This window comes from Nyctereutes procyonoides, unplaced genomic scaffold (assembly GCF_905146905.1).
Source record: "Nyctereutes procyonoides isolate TBG_1078 unplaced genomic scaffold, NYPRO_anot_genome, whole genome shotgun sequence".
Lineage (NCBI taxonomy): Eukaryota > Metazoa > Chordata > Mammalia > Carnivora > Canidae > Nyctereutes > Nyctereutes procyonoides.
This window is the reverse complement of record NW_026575021.1, coordinates 18,033,631-18,056,316: the sequence shown is the minus strand read 5'-3', so window position 1 is coordinate 18,056,316 and position 22,686 is coordinate 18,033,631. Positions and strand designations below refer to the sequence as shown.

At 39.4% G+C, this 22,686-nt stretch overlaps 1 protein-coding gene and 1 long non-coding RNA gene across 6 annotated transcripts in view; one reads left to right on the top strand and one right to left on the bottom strand.

The window, feature by feature from the left end:
- Nucleotides 1-18,453, bottom strand: part of ANKRD17 (ankyrin repeat domain 17) — a 154,105-nt gene extending 135,652 nt beyond the window's left edge. For all 5 annotated transcript variants that reach the window (XM_055339664.1, XM_055339681.1, XM_055339672.1 and 2 more), the window contains exon 1: nucleotides 17,894-18,453. In XM_055339664.1, coding sequence (XP_055195639.1) covers nucleotides 17,894-18,328 — 435 coding nt within the window. In that variant the 5' untranslated portion in view covers nucleotides 18,329-18,453. The remainder of the gene's footprint in view (nucleotides 1-17,893) is intronic.
- A 145-nt stretch (nucleotides 18,454-18,598) lies between these two features.
- Nucleotides 18,599-21,154, top strand: LOC129519318 (uncharacterized). Its single transcript, XR_008666394.1, has 2 exons — nucleotides 18,599-19,007; nucleotides 19,135-21,154. It is a non-coding gene; the product is annotated as an uncharacterized LOC129519318 (long non-coding RNA).
- The last annotated feature ends 1,532 nt before the right edge of the window (nucleotides 21,155-22,686 follow it).

Sequence of the window (22,686 nt, the reverse complement as noted above, 5' to 3'; positions counted from 1 at the left end):
CCCCTGCATAGAGCCTGCTTCTCCCTCTGCCTGTGTCTCTGCCTCTCTCTCTCTCTCTCTCTCTATCTCTGTGTGTGTCTCTCATGAATAAATAAAATCTTAAAAAAAAAAAAAAGCCCTAATTTTAGTATATGGGCCTTCAGGTTATACAAATGCAGTACAAGTAAAGATGTATATACTGAGCATATATAATCCAGTCTACCATTCTACTGTCCAAATATATGAAATAAAGGTAGTACTTCAAAGAGTGAGAAAGGATAGATTGAAATAGCCAAATAAACTGATTAACCATTTAAAAATATGATTAATTAAGTTCCTATCTCCCTCCAAAAGTCAGTCTAAATTTATTTTTTTTTTAATTTTTTTTTAATTTATTTATTTATGATAGTCACAGAGAGAGAGAGAGGGAGAGAGAGAGAGAGAGAGAGGCAGAGACACAGGCAGACGGAGAAGCAGGCTCCATGCACCGGGAGCCCGACGTGGGATTCGATCCGGGTCTCCAGGATCGCGCCCTGGGCCAAAGGCAGGCGCCAAACCGCTGCGCCACCCAGGGATCCCCAGTCTAAATTTAAAATACATGAATTAAGCCTAAAAAACAAGAGGTACAATAGTTAAATGTGGAACAACCCAAATGTTCACAATGTATTATTCAGTCTTTATTAAAAAGGAAAGAAATACTGCCATACTACAACACAGAGGAATCTTAGGGACGTTATGCTAAGTGAAGCAAGTCAGTCACAAAAAAATGATACTACATGATTCCATTTATATTACTCATCTATAGGGGTCAAATTCACAGAAACAGAAAGTAAAATATAATTGCCAGGAGATGGGGAAAGAGGAAAATGGGGAAAATATCTAGCTAGTTCTAGATAAAAAGTGTCTGTTGTATGACAACGTGAATATACTCAGCACTACTGAACTGTACACTTAAATGGTTCAAATGGTAATTTTTTTGTTTTCCTTGTTTACCACAATTACTTTTTTCTCAATTACAAATGAATTAAGAGGTATACATTGAATTGCTTAAGCCACTTTTAAAAATTATAAAACTACAGAGATCAAATAAACCCCTTGATCAAACTCTTTTCTAACATCCAACTGGCAAATGTGGTTAAAAACACAAAATCGAAGATTAAAAAGAAAAAGAATGCATAAAATTGCATCTGTCAAGCACAAATCTTTTTAAGAGTAATGTAGGATTGGAATGTAGGAAAGGAATACAGTTTCTCCCAAGAAATTTGAAAATCTAATATGAAACAGATAATCTCCCAGAAAATATAAATTGAAATGTTAATGAAATCAAACCCAACACTGTGTTAAAAAAATACTACATAATACTAAGTATTCCCAACAGTTTAATATTAGGAAATTTATTACTGCAATTCATTATATGAATAGATTGAAGGGGGGAAGACATACTCATTTCAATAGATGCCAAAAATTTATTTGATAGAAGTCAGTATACATTTCTGATAAAACTTAGTGAGCTATGAGAAAGAGATATACTAAATTAAGAAAGGATATTTGCATTATACTTAATAGTGACACAGTTCAATAGATGCCAAAAATTTATTTGATAGAAGTCAGTATACATTTCTGATAAAACTTAGTGAGCTATGAGAAAGAGATATACTAAATTAAGAAAGGATATTTGCATTATACTTAATAGTGACACAGCAGCACTCCCATTAGCACTCCCTAGATAACGATCGCCTCTATTATAATCATTTTTATTCAACATTTTGGGAGTGTTCAAAACTGATGCAGTAAGAGGAAAAGCAAGAGGTAAGAGTACTGAAAAAGAAGAGACCAAAGACAATATTTTATTGGAGTCAATATAACAATTTAATCAGAAAACTCAACAAAATAAATTGACTTAATATTAGATTTCAGCTTAGTCGCCATATACACAAGATCAAAATATCAAAATCCATAGGTTCCTATACTCCAACAATAACTAATTACAAAATGTAATGGAAGAAAAAATTCAGGAGATCCCTGGGTGGCTTGGCAGTTTAGCGCCTGCCTTCAGCCTGGGGCGTGATCCTGGAGTCCCAGGATCGAGTCCCACATTGGGCTCCCTGCATGGAGCCTGCTTCTCCCTCCTCCTGTGTCTCTGCCTCTCTTTCTCTCTCTCTCTCTCTCTCTCTCTCTCTCTCTCTCTCTCTCTCTCATAAATAAATAAATAAATAAATAAATAAATAAATAAATAAATCTTTAAAAAAATTCATGATAGTAGTTAAGAACTATAAAATAATACGGAATAAACCCCCCAAAATGTGCAAAATCTATATGAAAACTATAAAACTTTATTAAAGACAGATGAAGGGCCTGAAGAAAACAGAGGCATGCCATGTTTCTGGATGGAAATGCTCAGTATTACACATCTATTTCTCCTCAAACTAATCCATATTTCATTGTAATTCCAATTAAAGTCTCAATAGGCATATTTTATGGCAGTTTACAAAAGCCATCTGATAAGTTATGCATAATATCTAAAACTCTTGACAGATCAATGAGGGAAAACTGCCTTCTAAGACATCAAAGCATTTTAACATATTAGGCTTTGAGCCATACAGAATCACAGATATTTGAGGACTCTCCATGTACAAAAAGAACACTATCAAAAGGTCCAATCTAATAACTAAAATTGATGTAAACAAAGGAATAAAAAACAGCTATTATTAATCTGGGAATATTAAACACTCAAATTCCCCCACTCCCATCACCCACAAATCCCTGTCCAAGTCTTAAGAAACAGAGGAGTCCACTAAAATATCTAATACTAATAAAGCTTGATCAAAGACCAAGAGGGTTCCCTCTTTCTTACCCCAGTAGCAGTTATAGGCAGAAAACTGAAAGGGAGGGTGGAGAGGGGTAGATAGGGGAAGAATATTCTACAAAGAAAGTAAAACACCCTAAGTGAGAAAGTCTCCATGCTCTAAGAATAGAGCAGAACTAGAAGATAGTAAATGAACTAAAAAGGATATAAAATGAGGCTAGAATAGTTAGAAGGATCAGCCATACAAAGTCTTACAGGCCAAACTAGGAGTTTGGATATTATTCTAACAGCAATGAGAAGTCAAATAACAATTTACATCTCACAAAGATTGGCCTAGTTGCTGCACGAAGAATGAAATGAAGTACAAGGAGGCAAGGAAGAAAGCTAGGAGATCAAATTAGGAGACCACAATGAAGTCCAAGCAAGGTAACAGCCTGGGCTAATATGATGGCAGCAAACATGGAGAGAAGTGGGAAGTGTTGAGGTTTACCTTGGAAGTCTTATGTCCAGTATCCTTTCCCTTCCCACTCTACCACTTTACCTTTTTGGCAGCAGAAACACTTTCCAGGAAACCATTCCATGAGACTCAGATGAAAATGACCTGTCCTAGTCTATCTCCTAGAAGTACAGAAAGACATGATCTACACCTAAACAAAGCAGCTCTTTCCTTATCGAGGACTGGTTCAGGAATGGACACATGACCCAAGAAGATTATTTCAGGATCCAGGAGTAACTTTTTTTCTTTGTATTGCTAGCCATAACAACAATGTAATCCTAAATTATATTGGTGTAAGACATTAATTGTCCTCCAACATCCACACTCCCTTTTCTTTAGTAAAACACTTCTCCACAAGCTATATCTGTGTGTGATGGCCTTATAGCAAGAGCTGGGTCCTAGGTATGGACATAAAACTAAATTCTGGTCAGGAAATGATGTTTGCAATTTCTTGGCCAATTCATTAAAAGGAAGCTATCTGTGTATGCCTTTCTGTTTCTTATTTCTCATGTGCTTTACATTAGTTTTACATTAGGCCTGTCTTACAAAATACCATAGACTGGAGGCTTAAACAACAAAAATTTATTTTCTCACAGTGTTTTAGGCTAGAAGTCCAAGATCAAGGTGTCGTCAGGTTTGGTTTCTTTAGAGGTCTCCCTCCTTGGCTTGTAGACAGCCACCTTTTTGCTGTGTCCTCACATGACCTTTTTTGTGTGCATGTATTTCTGGTGCCTCTTGCTGTGTCCAAATTTCCTCTTCTTATAAGGACACTTGTCAGATTAGATTAGGGTGATGATCCACCCATATGACCTAATTTAACCTTAATTCCTTTTTTTAAGCATTACCTCTCAATGCAGTCACATTCTGAGATACTGGGGGTATAATAAGGCTTCTTTATTATTATTTTTTTTTTATCATGAGAAGTGCACTCTTTAATCCTCATTTCCATCCCCCTCTCCCACCTCCCCTCTGATAACCACTAGTTTCTTCTCTATAGTTAAGAGTCTGTTTCTTGGTTTGTCTTTTTTTCCTTTACTTGTTTTGTCGGATCATATGGTATTTGTCTTTCTCTGAGTGATTTTTTTGTTTAGCATTATACTATCTAGCTCTATCCGTGTTGTTGCAAATATCAAGATTTCACTTTTTTATGGCTGAATAATATTCCTGTGTGTGTTACATCTTCTTTATCCATTCATCAACTGAAGGACACTTGGGCTACTTCCATAATTTGGCTATTGTAAATAATACTGCAATAAACATGAGTGCATGTATCCCTTTAAATTAGTGTTTTTGTATTTTGGGGGTAAATACCCAGTAGAGTAAGGTAGTTCTATTTTTAATGTTTTGAGGAAACTCCATTCTCTTTTCCACAGTAATAATATCCAGTTTGTACCCCACCAATAATGGAGGTTAGGGTTTCTTTTTTTTTTTTTAATGTCCAAGCTTTTAATTTTTTTTTAATTTTTATTTATTTATGATAGTCACACAGAGAGAGAGAGAGGGGCAGAGACATAGGCAGAGGGAGAAGCAGGCTCCATGCCCCGGGAGCCCGACGTGGGATTCGATCCTGGGTCTCCAGGATCGCGCCCTGGGCCAAAGGCAGGTGCCAAACCACTGCGCCACCCAGGGATCCCGAGGTTAGGGTTTCAACATGAATTTTGGAGGGACACAATTCAGCCCAAAATAGGCTGGAACATGAATGTGATGTTAGTGACACAAACTGGACTTTGTAGATGAAGTCAACACCCTAAGGCAGAGCTGTCCAAAAAAACTTTCTGTGACGATGTATATGTTCTATATCTGCACTCTCCAACATGGTAGCCACTAGCCACATGTGATTACTTAGATTAATTAAAACTAAATAAAACTAAAAATCTAGACCCTGTTGTACTGGGCACATTTAAAGCACTGAGTAGCCATACATGGTACATAGCTACTATACTGGACAGCTCAGGTTAAGGGATGGTGTAACAAAACAGGAGCTTAGACCTATGCATGACCTGAAGGACTACCCCCAGGGTATCACATAACCAGATGTGTTTTGGAGTCTCTTTATTCCAACAATCCATCTTATATTTTAACCAACAGAGTAAATTGCCATAACAAATTCCTAAAAACTCTGGTAAGGCTCAGAGGACAGATAGCAAGGAAACGCATCAGGCTGAAGAACCAACAACCTCTGTTATACAGTACCAAACCATTATGCCTGCAATAATGGGGAGGGCACTTATATGACTACCAAATGTGTATAACTCTAAGAAAAGCAATTAGAAAAACTCAGAATATTGGTGGCTGTTGGTTTAAAGAACTGGCAAAAAGAACAGCTCCACCAAGAGTAACGCAGTTTGTAAACAGAGATAGACATAAATACAATGCCACCGAGGGAAGCTCTTTCAGTAGCAAACTCTAACCTGAATCCTGTAAATTGAGGCCTCTCAGGTTAGGAAAGGCAGGACTTTTGTGCCTGTGTGTGTTAAATATACCAAGAGAACTTTGTGACCTCAAAGGTTTTTTGCCATAGGGTAGCAAAGAACAGGTGAGGATTATTCCTTTCCCACCTGGGTTTTGATGTGTCAACTTGGTTAAACTCTGACTGATAAACCAATCAAGCCTATTTTTTCAGATGCCCTCAAGGTAGCCCAGTAACGGAGAGCAGCACTATGAGAGCGAAGAGCTTTCAAAAAATCTAAAAAAGATCTTCTGCTGATGATAAAGTCATATGGTACTGACTTAAAGAAAACAGAATAGAAATTAAAGTTTTTGAAAGTTTTATCACCAAACCACATTACTAGCCTATAGAAACCTATGACTATGGGCAGCCAGGGTGGCTCAGCGGTTTAGCGCCACTTTCGGCCCAGGGTGTGGTCCTGGAGACCTGGGATCGAGTCCCATGTCGGGCTCTCTACAGGGAGCCTGCTTCTTCCTCTGCCTGTTGCCTCTGCCTCTCTCTGTGTCTCTCATGAATAAATAAAAAATAAATAAAATAAAATAAAAGAAAAGAAACCAACCAACCAACCTATGGCTGAACCTTAAATAACCCTTAATCTATACCAACTGGCAGGGAGCTATAAAAGTTGTACAATTTCTAGAGATGTCATTATCTTGAATGCCTATTACTTCAGATGTGGCAAAGGGAAATAACAAACAAGGAAGAATCACCTAAGAACAAAGCCAACGACACACACAATAATCAAAATGGCATTTCTATCATAGAGCAAAATCAAAGGCTTAACTGAGGAATTAATATGTTGCCAAAGCAGAGTCTTCAGTCAAGAAGGATTTCAGTATTAACATGGGCCAACTACTGCTATCTACTTCTGTTTTTTCCTTCTCCAACGAAGCATGATTATGATTATCCTATTCCTATTCACTGCTGTACAATGGTTGGGCAAAATAAGAGACATATTATTTATCATTTTATAGATTACTGGCTGAATTAAGAGAAAAAGAATTATGTAAATATCTATCATGTTGAGCTACACCTAGTAACTGGATGAAACTTTGGAGTGATTCTTCAAGAAAGGAAGAAAAGTATGTGTTAGAAGAAAGGTTCGTATAAATATTGGATGACCAAAAAGTTCATATTCATACTCAAGAAGAAAAGTTTAAATTGGAAATACACATACCAATAAAAAATAAATTTATAAATTGGAAATACACACTTGACAGTCACTAGCATTACATATAAATACACAAGACTAGATAAGATCACCTAAGAAGTGAGACTACACACAAGATGGAAAAGGGCCCACGACTGAGCAACGAGGTCCTAAATAATCAAAGAATGTACAGTGAGGGGAGTAGGAGGAAACAAGAAGACCAAAAAAAGCTGCTAGTAATGTCGAAACAGAAGAGGGTGCTATCACATAAGCAAAGAGAGTAGCATTTTTTGAAGAGACAAAAATTGGCCAACAAGATCAAATGCTACTAAAAAGAGTAAATAAGAAATGGACACAACAGTTAAATATTGTATTTAAAAAGATATCTGTGTATCTTTCAAAAACAAAGCACAGCGGTATCAAAAGAAAATTTCTAAGAATATTTTCTTAAAATATTGGGGTGAAGGTCTCTAGAAATTATAAAAGAGTAAGTCATTTTACTACACAAAAATAAAAATGTTTCTACATTGCGAACATACTGTAAACAGAGAGCACAAATAATACTGTGAAGGATTATTATGCATAAATATAAACAGCACCAACATATCACTAAGAAAAAGACAATTCTAATAGAAAAGGTAAAGGATATAACAGGAAATTTTCCAAAGAAATCCAAATGAAAAATAAAAATAAAAATTTATTCATGTCAATAGTACTCAGGAAAATGAAAACAAAACAAAACAAAACAAACACTTTTTTGTCTAACACGTTTTAAGAACTAAGATTCCTCTTTTCCAGTAATATCCTTAAAATCCTGTTGATGGAAGTTAAACTTGAAGTATTTATTAAATTTAACACATGCATAACCTCTGGCTCAGCAATTCTTTCCAGGAATCCATCCCAAAGAAATATTTTTATACTCAAAAATAACTGTAAAAGGACATTTACTTCAGCATTATACATGTAATAGCAATGTACTAAAAACAATCAAAATGTCTACCAATATAGGGGCACCTGGGTGGCTCAGTTGGTTAAGCACTCCACTCTTGGTTTTGGCTCAGGTCATGATCTCAGGGTCATGAAATCCAGCCCCACATCTGGCTCCAAGTCTGCTTGAGATTATCTTTCTCCCTCTCTCTCTCTCTGTCCCTCCCCCCTTGCACATGTGCCTGTGCACACTTTCTCTCTCTAAAATAAATAAATCTTTTAAAAAATGTCTACCAGTATAAAAGAGCAAATAAATTATGAACATTCATAAGAAAATGAGAACAATGAGGCAAATCCTAATGTACTTGGTCAGACACACATCCCCCCTTCCCCACCCCACACTCATTCATTCACTCCCACCAAGAAAAGAAACTAGAACATTTGATATACACCAAGCTGTTAGTAGCATTTACTTTGAGAAAGAAGATTAAAAAATTTTATTAGAAGACTTTTTTAAAGTATGAATGCATTCATTAGTTTTTATAGCTAAGTATGTCATCATTGACTGAAGACTTATCTTTTCAACTGATGTATTTTAAGTATGCTCATCAATTAAACTTTTAGCAGACAAAATGTGTAAGTGATAACTTTGTTCTGTGTGACAGATAATTTGAATAGCATATACCAAGGGTGAAAGAAAAAATTTCAAATGATTAATTCTGAAGGGTAGAATTATAAGTAAATGCTACATTTAAAATCTAACTTAGAAGGCTTTTAACATTGTATTCTACACCATCCTATAACTCAACTCCTCATATTTTAACATATTTGTACCTGCATTAACCATAAGTATACCTTTATAACATCTATTCTTCACAAGAAGAATATAACAAAATCTTCACAGTAAAATTAGAATGGATGAATATTTGGTGTAATTTAATTGCTAAGGATATTCTAGAAAAAGAGGAGATACAGACTTCATCATATAAAAAAAAAAAAGATCAGAACATAATACCACAAATTAGGGAGTATTCCAAGAGGCACTCATAAAAGATATAAAGTCTACCCAGCTTATATTCAAAAACAGAAATAAAACAATCCCTATAATGAGACCAATTCTAAAGTTATATATACAGTATAGTATATATAGCATATATAGTATACTATATATAGCATATATAGTATAGTATATATAGATATATATCTACAGTTACACTGAAAACACAGATCCCCAAATTAATTATACAAGACTAAAACCATCTTCACAGTTTTAAATTATTATTAATTTATCTCAACATGACTTAAATTTTATGAAGCTAGTAATAATGTTTCAGTGCCTTCAAATTCTTCATAATCCCTGATTTTGCTAGGTCTCAATAATGCTTTTTAAATTTATTTAGGAAAGTATAATAGTGGGCAGCCTGGGTGGCTCAGCAGTTTAGCGCACCACCTGCAGCCCAGGGTGTGATCCTAGAGACCCGGGATGGAATCCTATGTCGGACTCCCTGCATGGAGCCTGTTTCTCCCTCTGCCTGTGTCTGTGCCTCTCTGTCTCTCATGAATAAATAAATAAAATCTTAAAAAAAAAAAAAAAAAAAAGGGGGCAGCCCAGGTGGCTCAGCGGTTTAGCGCCTCCTTCAGCCCAGGGCGTGATCCTGGAGACCCGGGATAGAGTCCCACATCAGGCTCTCTGCATGGAGCCTGCTCTTCCCTTTGCCTGTGTCTCTGCCTCTCTCTCTCTCTCTCTCTCTCTCTCTCTCTCTGTGTCTCTCATGAATAAATAAATGTCTTAAAAAAAAAGTATAATAGTGATATTTTCTAAAAATCAGAAAAAAAATTCCATCATTGAATTTTTCATGTATGTAAATTTAAGATTTACTAACCTACAACATGAATAAAATAATTTAACTCAACATATACAGCTATTATTTTAAATATAGCTGACTTTTTAACATTCACTGAGAGGGAAATGGTTGAGATTACTATATACTCAAAACAGCTACACATAGGAGACTCAATAAATGTCAGGTAAAAGAATTAACTCCTATACTACATCTTGAACTAGTAAGTACTAGAGGCTTTATAACAGGACTCTTTCTGTTTGATTAAATTCAAATAAAATATAAGAGGAAAACGAGACAATAATGAGATCAAAGACTGAACTGGAAATAGACCTGATATAACACAAACTAGAAGACAACCTCCTTTCCTTCTCAGACTGAGACTGATAGGAAAGAAGGAAAGGAAAATAGAACTATATGTTAATGTTTATTCATTCCAAATTCAAAACTGATGAAACTAATTTTTCTACAGATCAAGTTATTTCTCAAAGGTTCTTTAATTACAAGACAATTCAAGAGGAAAACACAGATCACTAATTTTAGGATGGGTTATTTCTTCACCTTTTTTAAAAATTTTCTGCTTTATTTTTGGGGAGTATGGAAGGAAGGAAGGAAGGAAGGAAGGAAGGAAGGAAGGAAGGAAGGAAGGAAGGAAGGATAGATTAAATGAGACTTAATGATAGCTCAGGAGAGGAATGCCTGCTAGAGATATATGTGGCCTGACAGAGATGCATCTGTATATACTAGTTTCATAAATTTGTCATGTCTGGTGTGTACTTTCAAATAATATCAAGAATTAAGAAATGAGGAGTTTACTTATTTTCAAAATTTAAATAACACTACCTAACACACCTCACATTTTTCTCCATGATTCAAGTTTCAGTAACTGATTAATCTGAACATTAAGTAACAAGCAATAAGAATATAATTAAGTATAATTTGCAATCCTCCTTGATCATGGATTCCATCCCTAACCCTCCAATCATTTTTAAATTATCCCACTCTAGATCCTCCCTAGTTTTGGTCAACATTTCCATGGTACAGCAGATGGAAATATACATAATCTATTTTGTGCAGAGGTATCACAGAATTATTTAAAAATAAGAGTTATGATTCTCCAATACCGCATTTCATCTTGTTCCACACCATACTGAACTTTTACTGAAAACGCATGCTTTGTTTCAGATCATTTACCAAAAAAAAAAAAAACACATTTTTTACCCGTGACTCATAAAAACCTATTTAGCATTTTTAACCTATTCTCAACAACCTTCTCAAACACAATTCACTCTGACCTACTGTACACCTGAGAGATATTTCACCGTATTATCCAAATTATTTATAAATATACTAAATAATATTGGGTCCAAAAAGAAATTCCTAAAGTACTACAAACTTTACATTTTTTTGCAACTGACCCTCTTTTATGTCTAGTCTTACCCAGAAGTAAACTTAACCCAACTCTTTCAAAAGATCAAGGTAATGTTTACGAGTTTTAGAAGATAACAGAAGGCAATCTGTGTTGTACTTTAAATAATCAGGTCTCTATTAATGTTGAGTTTCAAAGCATTTTTGGGAAAAATAAAATCCAATATGTCTTTTTTCAATAATTAAAATCTAAATTATAAATCATGATAAAACGTTATCTATGTTGTTCCACAACTTCACTTCCCCTAATGATTGAAAAAGTTTTTAAAGAGAAGAAAATATATACATTAGTAAGTTAAAAAACCACCAAACATGGCAAAAGCTGTTTTGATTCTGCATGGCAAGTGGATAGGCATAACTACCAGACAAGTAAGATTCCAGGGACTAAAAGGGTATTCACATTCACTCTTTACCTTCAATTCCCTAACAATTTTTTCTTCCCCCAAAAGGTGAAAGTTGAAGGAAGTTAGTCAGACTGGGCATAGAGTATCATGGATGTTGGTGCCCCCTATTGGTGCTAACAAAAACTAAGTGGTATCAACACACTATCTCACATACTACTATGAAGTGAAATTTTTTTCATCGATGTTGGTCAAGTCTGTAAAAATTATATGGAAATTCATGACAAGTACCTTTACTAACCCACTAAATCATGTTTGTAAGAATGTAGAATTAACTACTGTCATAAATGCAAATATGCTATCTCAAAGACCTAAAAACTGAACTTCCAGTCAACCGGATGGTAAAACTGGATGCCAGTAGAAGCAGTCTAGTAAATAGTCTAGCAAATTTTGGGAAGTCTCTGACGAACCCAAATATTTCCAGAGTAGTGGTTAAAGAAGAAGTACTTATTAATTACTTATTTATTTTTACTTCAGACATCTAACTTCTTGAAAGCCTAGCAAAGGTAAGACACTAAGACTTATGTAACACATTGAACAGTGCAGCTGGAGATACAAAGATGTGTAAGGCAAGGTTTCCATCTTCAGATCTGATAGTTCTTAGCAGACTAGATGAAAACTGATTCATTAATTAAACAATTAAAAGACAAAATATGAGGACTTAAGTCAAGAGTAAGCATAAGGTTAGTTTCCAGAAAGAACAAGTAAAGTAAGTTCTGGACTTCTCAACACAAATAGGTCTTCTGTGTTACCGCATTACCTTGGCTACAAGCAGTTTCCCAATTCCAAACAATGCACATAAATGCCTGCCTGATTCCCCACTACTACTGCAGTAAGAATGTTTCAAAATAACAAGGTGAGAGGGAGGGAAGAGGCAGTCACCTGACCTCTCTAAAATACCCAATAAAAGTTCTGCACACACACCATGGGTGTAAGGGAAAAAAGAATAAAACACTTATAAGCACCTTCAACAAAATCTTGGGTTTAATGTCAGGTATTCACACCTACCCAGATCCTAAGTCAACTCCCATTTAAAAGTAAAAATTTTCTGGCTTAATAAAGAAAATAACCTTGAAAACTAAAAATCTGAGAGAAGCAACAGATAGCTTCTAAAGAGGGTAGTTTTCACTATCAAGTTTATTTTGTTAACAGTTATTAATTCTAGATGGTAGGAACACGGACACACTTATCTGTACTTTTCTGTATTTCTTCTTTTTCAAGGAGTTGAATAAAAAGAAAGAGAAGGTTAACAAGAAAATAGGAATAAGGAAAGGAAAGAAAAGCTTAGGGTAGTCAACTTGTCTTCAGTGGTTGCCCTACTACCTAAACGTATGTTCTCCTATACCATTTGAATTTGTTTTCACACTATCTGAAATGCCAACATCTAAGATGTCGCACTCAACACCACATAACAGAACATGTGAATGAATGAATTAATTAATAAATGAGTGAGTGAGTGAGCGAATGAACGAGGAGGCTTTGACTGAGACAGGTTACGTCCTGCTTTGCCACTTATTAGCTATGTGACTCTGATGAAGTTACCCAAAACCCTTCTAAGCCAGGATCTTTGCCTTTGAAATCAATATGAAGATCCTCTCCCAACATTTGTATACTTCTGAAATTCACCCACTTTATTCAGGATCTACATTAACCATTTACTCTCACTCTCATACTTCCCAAAACCTATATTTAATTATTGGTGCATTTTAAAATCAATGTGTCTTAAAACATGTTTCCTCACCATTACTTAACCCAGTAGAGCAAAATGCCCAGCATATAATAGGAACTCTAAACATTTTATTAAATAATGAAACATATATAAAAATACCTACTTTGTAGGGATATGATGAAAATATATTACTTGTATTATCTCATTTAATTCTCATACCAATGATATAAAGTAGAACATACCTTACCATCATTTACATAAGAGGAAATTAAGGTGCAGAGAAGTTAAGTAATACTTGCCTGAGATCACAAAGCTAGTGAGTAATGGATCATATCTATGCTCTTAACCATTATGTTGGATTTAACATACAGGAGGCACTGAATAATAGTTTCTTATGTTTTTAAAATGTGAATGTATCTAGGAGGCTTAAGGTACTTATCAGGCATTCAACAATCAACGTATATTGGCTTAACTGGCTTTCCCTGCAATACCTATGGAAGAGGACTGTCACTAAGAATTAGTAACTAAAAGATACTGAAATAAGTCCAAACTTTAGCTATTTGGCAGTCCTGGATCCAAGAAGGGAAAAGGAAACTCAATTCCTTCTCTTGGTTTCCTAGATGATTTCTGGATCCTCCCTAAGTACTATTTACTCACTGAAAATGTTTTTTATCAAGTATTGTGCTTAAGCAGTCTAGAAGACAGGATAATTATGACAGAACTATTTCTTCAAAGATCTTAAAATACCGCTTTATCAATTAAGAGATGAAAATGGGGAAAAGGTAAGCTTCTCTGGACTTATCTGGGATTCTACCACTGTAACAAAGGAACTTGGGTGGCATTTTTCCATTAAAAAACAACAACAACAAAAAGATTTTGAAGTGAATTTGAGAGAAAAATATCGACTGAAATAATTTTTCTCTCATACTCAACCCTACCTTTTCCAGGTCTACAAACAGATTCTCCCTGGCCTTGCAAATTCTTTAAAAAGTGAGTGGCTCAGCGGTTGAGCGTCTTGCTTTCAGCTCAGGATGTGATCCCAGGGTCCTGGGATCACGTCCCGCATCAGACTCCCCATGAGGAGCCTGCTTCTCCCTCTGCCTATGTCTCTGCCTCTCTCTGTGTGTCTCTTATGAATAAATAAATCTTAAAAAAAAAAAAAGTCAATACTAATTTATTCACTGGCTCCCCTTGTCTAAAATTTCACCACTAGATTTGTCTCTTAAAGCCTCAAATTACCTACCAAAAATAATGGGGATTCTGAATAACTCCTACTAACACCTTTACATTTTATGCATCTTTAGTAAAAGTTACTTTTGAACATGAGTGCTACCTTTACTAGCAAGTTTTTTCCCCTTTGAACTCTGCATTAGCAAACACAGACTGATAACATTCAATTACATTTAAAAATGCACTCAACAAAATGCAATGTTATTTCTGAAATGGAGTATGAACTCTCGCAATTTTAACTTTTGTGCATTACAACTTATTTGTTAGGAAATACAATTCTGTGTATTTTCCATGTTAGTCACCCACTGAAAGCCAACGAAATTCTGCATTTTTCAATTTCTGATCTAAGATTTTAAGTCAAAGGGGAGCGGGGGAAGTAGGAGAGGGAAGAGGAGAGCTCCTGGTCTTATACTTTTGTTTTCAGGTATAGATGAAGTTACACATATTATCTAAAACATGATTATCCTATTCTGATATTGAAAAGAAAATCCAATTCTCAATAAGCTATTCTAACATTTAATAAGAATTAGATTCCTGTTCTTCAACATTCAAATAAAGCTGTTCTTTAAATTGAATCTCCTTTCCTTCCAACGTCTCCTCTTTCAGTAGATATACAGAATATCCAGCTAACATTTCTTCATAGCAAATGTATGTTTTCATTAAATTACCCTCCAATTTTTCAGTTTAAATACCTGAAACCACAACTATATACAAAAACTATAGCCTTTCATGTTCTTTTCTCATCTTTTTATGATTTCTATTGGAAGGATAATCTCAAGGATCATATTATCCACATTTTTCATTGTGTAGCCAGTAACAGAATGAATTAGAAAATGGACTTAAATACCATGAGTATTAGCCACAAGATTTCCTAGCTCTAGAAAGCTAAACTTCTGCTGACATGCCAATAAAGTGATAATATGAAAAACATTGCACAACTCATCCATTTGGCTTATAATGTACAGTGACTGTGAGATTTACTTCTTTATTTTGGTAAAGGATGGAGGCAGGTGCAGAGGCATACTGTATTCCTTTCTGTCTGCTCATCCCTCATGTACCTATATAGATTTATTTTTAATGGCTGTACCTTCTTACTTACACTTATTTCTCCTGACTCATCTTCATAACTGACAAACCCATTGTTTACACCACTGTGCACAAAACAAAATAAAGCATACTAGAAACAAAGAAACTCCCCTACCTACTTGATGATAGTCAACATATATCATTCCCAATTTCTGAGGATAGTAAATGTGACTCACAAAATTAACACCTATAAACTTACTAAAAGTTTTGCTTATTAGGCCAAATTTCAATGAACAAAACTACCTAGGTATGTGAAGTTTATAGCATATTCCAGTCAGTACTCCACTCAACTTGATACCAAGTTCCAAACCAAAGCTTGATATTTTGTGGGAGAATTTAAAATCTTAATAAAAAACTGGCACTTTGGGGATCCCTGGGTGGCGCAGCGGTTTAGCGCCTGCCTTTGGCCCGGGGCACGATCCTGGAGGCCCGGTATCGAATCCCACATCAGGCTCCCGGTGCATGGAGCCTGCTTCTCCCTCTGCCTATGTCTCTGCCTCTCTCTCTCTGTGTGTGTGACTATCATAAATAAATAAAAAATTTAAAAAAAAAAACTGGCACTTTGCCCACATCTGCATGATTGTGTTACCTTGAAGTTCATTGCAATTTCTTGAAAGATGTCAGGAGGGGAAATAAGTGGTCATAAAAAATGTATTGGTCTGAACCATTAGAAAACTTTGATTTCTACTTTTGCTGCTATCCACCACAGTTTCCTCTAAACCTTGTTTTCCTCATTTTTAAAATAAAAGGGCTGAACTAGATCATTTCTAAAATGTTTCTCATCTCTACAAAGAATCATACAAGTGAAATGATTCTAACTACCATAACAGATTTTATTGGAAGTAAGAATCCCGCCACATCCTCCTCTTCATTGTTACAAGTGCAGCCCAAGTAACACACTATACTGAAAGGCCCAACTAAAACCAATACAAAATCTATCAATACAAACCTACTCTTAGAATTCAACAGGATAACGTAATAGCAGGGAACGTCCATCTTTTTGGTACACATACTTGAACTATTACATCTCTACCTGTATAACTTCATCCCATCTGAGGTAAAAGAATCTGGTCTTCCAATAGAAGACAAGTCTCAAACTCGCATTTCTCTATTGGAACGGAACTAAAGATCCAATAGTACAATTTTCAAAAAAAAACAAAAAACAAAACAAAACAAAAAAAAAAAAAAAACAAGCCTTGCACCAAGATAAACTCTGTGGAAGAGAATAATGGCAAGTGATGCTCCTAGATAATTCAGTTGTTCTCTTACAACTAGATTTAAAATCAGCCTTTCAGGTTATTTTCCTTCTGCTGCCTTAAGTTACAACTTCATTCTCCGAATCAAGATTTTCTAGCTTCCATTTCAGGGAGTGGACGAGAGAGTCACAAAAGAGCTGATGATAAGGCTCTTATTCTTCGTCACTATGGTATGTTTCACTGAGCTTTTGGGTTATATGTGGCCTTTGAAGAATAAGGTCCTGCAACGCCGCCTGTCTGTGGACCCAGGAAAAATTATAAACAGTTATGAAACCAGATCACTAGGACAAACCAAGCAAGAGGCCTTCCTATTCCAACTCACCGCAACCGAGGCTGGCTTCAAAGCACTGTTTCCCTGCCCCCATGTTGTCCAGAAAGCCACGGAGCCTGGCTCTGATTTTTCCTTACTAAGGAAGCATCTGAAGATGCACAGGTGTGCACGTGTAGGAGTCAAATACACGTCTCAGCCACTGAGTTACGTGCGAATGTATACGGATCTAAAATCGGTTCACCCTTGATCCATCCAAAAGCCTGGAGGGATCAAAGAACTAAAAGCTACTTCAGCAGCCACAATTAATTATGAAAAAAAAAAAAAAACAACACACACACACACAAAAAAAAACAAAAACCCTGCAGCGGAACAGTATGGAAAAGTACAGCTTCTCACGTGTTCCTCACATACACACTTAGCTCTGAGTCCATCGCGACCTTCCCTCCCCTCAGAACTGCTCCCTTCCACCTCGCGAGTGGGAGAAATCTACCAGCCTCCTGGCCGGCCGTTCCCCAAGAGACCCAGCTCCGGATGATCTGATCCCCCCCCGCCCCGCCCCGCCCCCGCAGTAACGCGGCCCCGCTGACCCCAGGCGGACCCCGCCGGGGGAGCAAACGCGGAATCCTCTAACCAGCCCCCTCAGGCTCAACCACGCGAGCGTCCGGGCGTGAGCCGCAGGTCCTCCCGCCCCCACGTGCCGGCCACCCTCCCCCTCCCCCCACCCCCACCCCCCACCCCCCACCCCTCACGATTGCGGCCGGGGACGGCACGGGGACAGCGGGAAGCCGGGCCAGCAGGACGGACCGACCCACAGGAGCGTGTCCCACCGCAGGTCCCCTCCCACCCTCGGCCCCCGCCCTTCACGGCCCCGTCCTCCCTCCTTCCTTCGGAACCAGGCCCTTGCCTCAGAAACCTCCTCTTCCTCGTCGTCGTCGTCCTCTTCTTCCTCGCTGTTGTTGCTGCTGGTGCCGCCGCCGCCGCCTCCGCCGCCGCCGCCGCCGCCGCCTCCGCCTCCGCCGCCGCTGTTGTCGCTGTCGCTGCTGCTGTCGCTGCTGCTGGGGGGTCGGCAAGTCCGGTTGCGCTTGGCCTTGTGGTGCTGCTGCGGCGGCGGCTTCTTCTTCAGGAGCAGGTCGCAGACTCGCACCATCCCACGAGGAGAGGAGGCCGAGCGAGCCCCGCCGCCGCCGCCGCCGCCGCCTACGCCGCTGCCGACCTCCGCCGCCGCCGCCGCCGCCGCCGCCGCCGCGGGGGGGCCCGCCACGGCCGCCACCGCCGGGGGGCTCCCTTCTCCCTCAGCCGCCGCCGCCGCCGCCGCCGCCGGAACCGTCGCCTTCTCCATCCCCAGGGAAAGAGGGAGGGCGCGGACGGGGGAGGGGCGTGGGGGCTACGCTCTACCGCGACTCCGGCCGCACCGGGGCCGACACAGCGCTCGGTGCCGCCTCCGCCGCCACCGCCTCGGTCACCTCTACTGCCGCCGCCGCCGCCGCCGCCGCTCCGCCAGCTCTCACCTCGTCTCGCGATACTAAGGGCGGGGAGCCTGACGACGGGAGGGAGGGAGGGAGGGAGGGAGAGGGAGGGCGTGTGAGGGAGCAAAGCGCGGCGGCGGGGGGGGGGGGGGTGAGGCGTGAGGAGAGACCCGGGTGTCGGGAGACCCGGGGCACGGGAGACTACGGAGAGGCGGCGGAAGCGAGCCCAGGGTGGCCGCCGACGGGGGGACGGCGGGGGCAGACGAGGCCCGCGGTCGTTGCCGCAGAGCCTGCGAGCGCCCGGGCTGCTTCCCTCTGCTCGCTATTTCCCCCACACATCCAGCGCCTCAGACCTCCCTTCTTCCTTCCTCGCTGCTGACTAGAACGCAGCCGCGGGCGGAAGTGCGGGTGACGCCATCAGCCGTCGCCAGAGCGCGGGCGCGCGGGCGGCCGAGAGACGAAAGTGAGATTTGGAGGGCGCGGGGCGGTCCTGTGAGCCGGACGCGGGCGCCGGCCCCGCCAGGTCCGCGTGGGGCCTCCCTCTCGACGGTCGTACGTAGTTTCTTCATTTTTTATTTATTTATTTTCTTTATTTTTTCATTTATTTATTTATTTTTATTTCTCCCCCACCCCCACCCCCCGCCGCCGGATCGTCCTACGGACTTTGGCTCTTTGGGAGATGGCGTCGTGGAACGGAAGGAGCCCCCTTGGCTTCAGTCGAAGCGCTGAGGCGTAGACTTCCCGGACCCGAGGTTCCACTTGCGCGGTAGGAAGGGCTTCGGTTAGGTGTTGCCTGCGCTGACGACGACTTTGAGGCTTCCAAGAAGAAGGAAGAAGACGGGAGAAGGAAGTCCGCCAGGCTGCCAAGACGCTTCACGGGACGACCCCATCGGTTCTTCCACCCGTCGGCGACTCCCGCCCTTACCTGCGGAGTGAGCATGGTCAACCCTCACGTCTGTGTGTGCATCTCCGGGAGGGAGTATTGTGAACGGGGGGGGGGGGGGGCAGGGGGTTCGAGTTCATTGGCAGGCACGTGGAGAACTGCCAGGACTTTTGAAGTAATAGCGTAGCTCATTGGACTCAGAATTATTCCCTTTCTGGTACAATAAGAGGACAGTGGCCTAAGGACAACGAAGCAGACACCGAAGGCAGATGTACTGGCACAGGATGAAAAAGTATGTCTCAGCTGACATAGTTGCCATTTTAAGACTGCTGAGTGCAATTGAGCGTGCCTGCATTTTTTTTTCTTTTTAGCATTTTTTTTTTCTTTTTAGCATTGGCATTCCGTATGAAATGTGGGCAGTTGCCAGTACTCTGCAGAGTACTATGGCAGAATTGGCAATGACTGAATCGGTTCATTCAAACAGAAACTCATCATATTCCTACTGTGTGCATAGTTTTCTTTCTTTCTTTCTTTCTTTTTTTTTTTTAAATCAAAGTCTCTACTTCTAGGGGCTTTTGATGTAATAAGTGCCGTAGTAAAAGACACACGCTAAGCTGACTATCCACCTGTCTGTCCCTCTCCTACGGCAGTTGCTGAGTTCCCGTGCAGAACACCACACTGGATTGTGTGTCCCACCCACTACAGCTGTAGGTTCTAGAACCTCGGCTGGGTTCCTCTCTCCTACTCTGTATATCCATCAGCACCTTCTTTTCTCTTCTCACCAGAACACTTTTTTTTTGAATTTTTTTTTGACTTATTTATTTATGATAGTCACAGAGAGAGAGAGAGAGGCAGAGACATAGGCAGAGGGAGAAGCAGGCTCCATGCACCGGGAGCCCGACGTGGGATTCGATCCCGGGTCTCCAGGATCGCGCCCTGAGCCAAAGGCAGGCGCCAAACTGCTGCGCCACCCAGGGATCCCCCAGAACACTTTTTACGGTCTTAAGTCCCGGCCACATTTCATTGTATGACTTTACTTCAAATGTCAAAAGAAGATTGATGCCCCCCACATTTCTGGTTCCACACTATTTCCTTTCCTTCACAATCCTTTAAGAGGATTCTGTGTTCAATATCTCTGTTGTCTGAATGTAACTCATTAACCCTTTGCATTCTAACTTCTGTACCTATCACACTAGGAAAAGCACTCACTTTAATTCCATTATTAGAAGAAAATAAATGTTTATCTTTTCCATAGTAGCAAAATGAATATCTTTTTTTTTAATTTTTATTTATTTTTTATGATAGTCACACAGAGAGAGAGAGAAAGAGGGGGGCAGAGACACAGGCAGAGGGAGAAGCAGGCTCCACGCACCGGAAGCCCGACGTGGGATTCGATCCCAGGTCTCCAGGATCGTGCCCTGGGCCAAAGGCAGGCGCCAAACCGCTGCGCCACCCAGGAACCCCCAAAATGAATATCTTATTGGGACTAGTAGGATATAGTCAAGCCTGTTAAAATAGAGCCCCTGCAGTGACTTTCTGTTATTTTTATATAGCTTTTGTTGTCGTTTGGTTGGTTGGTTGTTTTATTGTTTTTGTGTGTGTCTGTGTTTTTGTTTTTGTTGTTTTTCAGAGCCTTGTGTCAGAGACTTGACTAGCCATTCAGGAAACATTTCTTCTTCCTGGACGTATAGCTAGTCTGAATTTCCCAGTTTCCTTTGCAAGTTGGAGCCATGTAGTTGACTTTTAGCCAGTGAAATGTGAGTGGAAGTGGTGCACTCATTTCCAGGCTTAATAAAGTTCCTCCCGTCTTCCCTTATTCTTTCTCCATCAGCTTATAACTAGTATCATAACCTTGAAAACTATATGTTGGAGATGCCAGTGCCAGAAGAGAGGCACATGAGTAGCTGAATCATTACTTGGAAGCCTGCCACTCCAAAAAAAAAAAAAAAAAAAAAAAACAAACCTCTTTGGGGCTTATTATAAGAGAGAAAATTGAGATTTGAGAATTTATGTATTATAGAAGCTAGAATGACCATAACTAATCTGAAACTTGGTACCAGAAGGGGAATACTGCTAGGACAGTAATCTAAAATATGTTGCATTGTCCTAGTGATGATGTAGCAGAGGTTGTAGAAACTGATACAGGAGGCTGAAAGGAGACCTAGGTTTTATAGGGGCAACATAATTAAAAAGTATATCACCTATCTATTGAGACTAGTTCCAGGAGAAATAGTTCAAAAGAATAAAAGTGATAGTGTATTTTGAATTTTGCATTTTGCTTTTAGCAAGGTTTTTCTAAAAAGATGAGCTCAAGGAAAGAATTGCAGAAATGAAAATGCATAAGAATACTTGGAAGGGTTGGAAATTCTGACTTTCTAGACCTTGAGTGGTAACAAATGAAATGGAAGAAGTCTTGACTATAGTTCAGGAACAAAGATATCAACGCTTTCTTGTTCCCAACCAAGCCATTATTTTACATGGCCTGAAGGTGGCTGGGATGAAGTTCTAGAGAAACAGGCATGAGGATAAGGAAGCAAAGAAGTAAATCAGGTTTGAGAATTATGTAAGAAAGAACTTTGGGTTGGGACACCTGGCTGGCTCAGTCAGAAGGGCATGTGACTCTTGATCTCAGGGTCATGAGTTCAAGCCCCAAGTTGGGTGTAGAAATTACTTAAATACTAAACTTAAAAAAGAAAGAAAGAAAGAACGAAGTTTGGGTGTAGTTACTGGAAGCAAATCATCACAAGACTAAATTTTTGAAGGACTTTTATTACTAATCAAATTATTAAAGTATTAAAACAGTAAGGCCCCAGGCTTTCATAAAAAGAAAATAGGACATACACACTTTATAGCATCCCAGTACCCACATAGGATGTGGCATGGAGAATATCGGACAACATATCAGAGGTTGATACCGGGAGCTATACAGAAGACAAAGGACAACAGAGTTCTCCCAAAGACTAGACTGAGGTCCCATCGAGTCTTCTACTCTCAAGGAAGGTGGATCACAAAATGTCCATGCAGTATTTCATCATCATTATGTATTCACATTGCCTAGTATCTCACATTTTTCTCTTCCCAATAAGACTTTAGTGTAATTACCTATCTCTGACTTACCACTGTACATTGCATTTGTGGAAGCATGGGGTTATATTAGACATAACTTGTCTTTTTAGTTCATGGGTTACACATGGACCTAAGAGGACTGCACACTACTTATAAACCTAGACTTTAAGCCTGACCTAGTAATTCAACAGAATTTTAGGTTGTCTCTGTTGGAGTTGGATGTGTTCTCTGTGTGGGAAGAAAAGGTAAAATAGATATTTAGTGATCAGAATAGTGGATTCT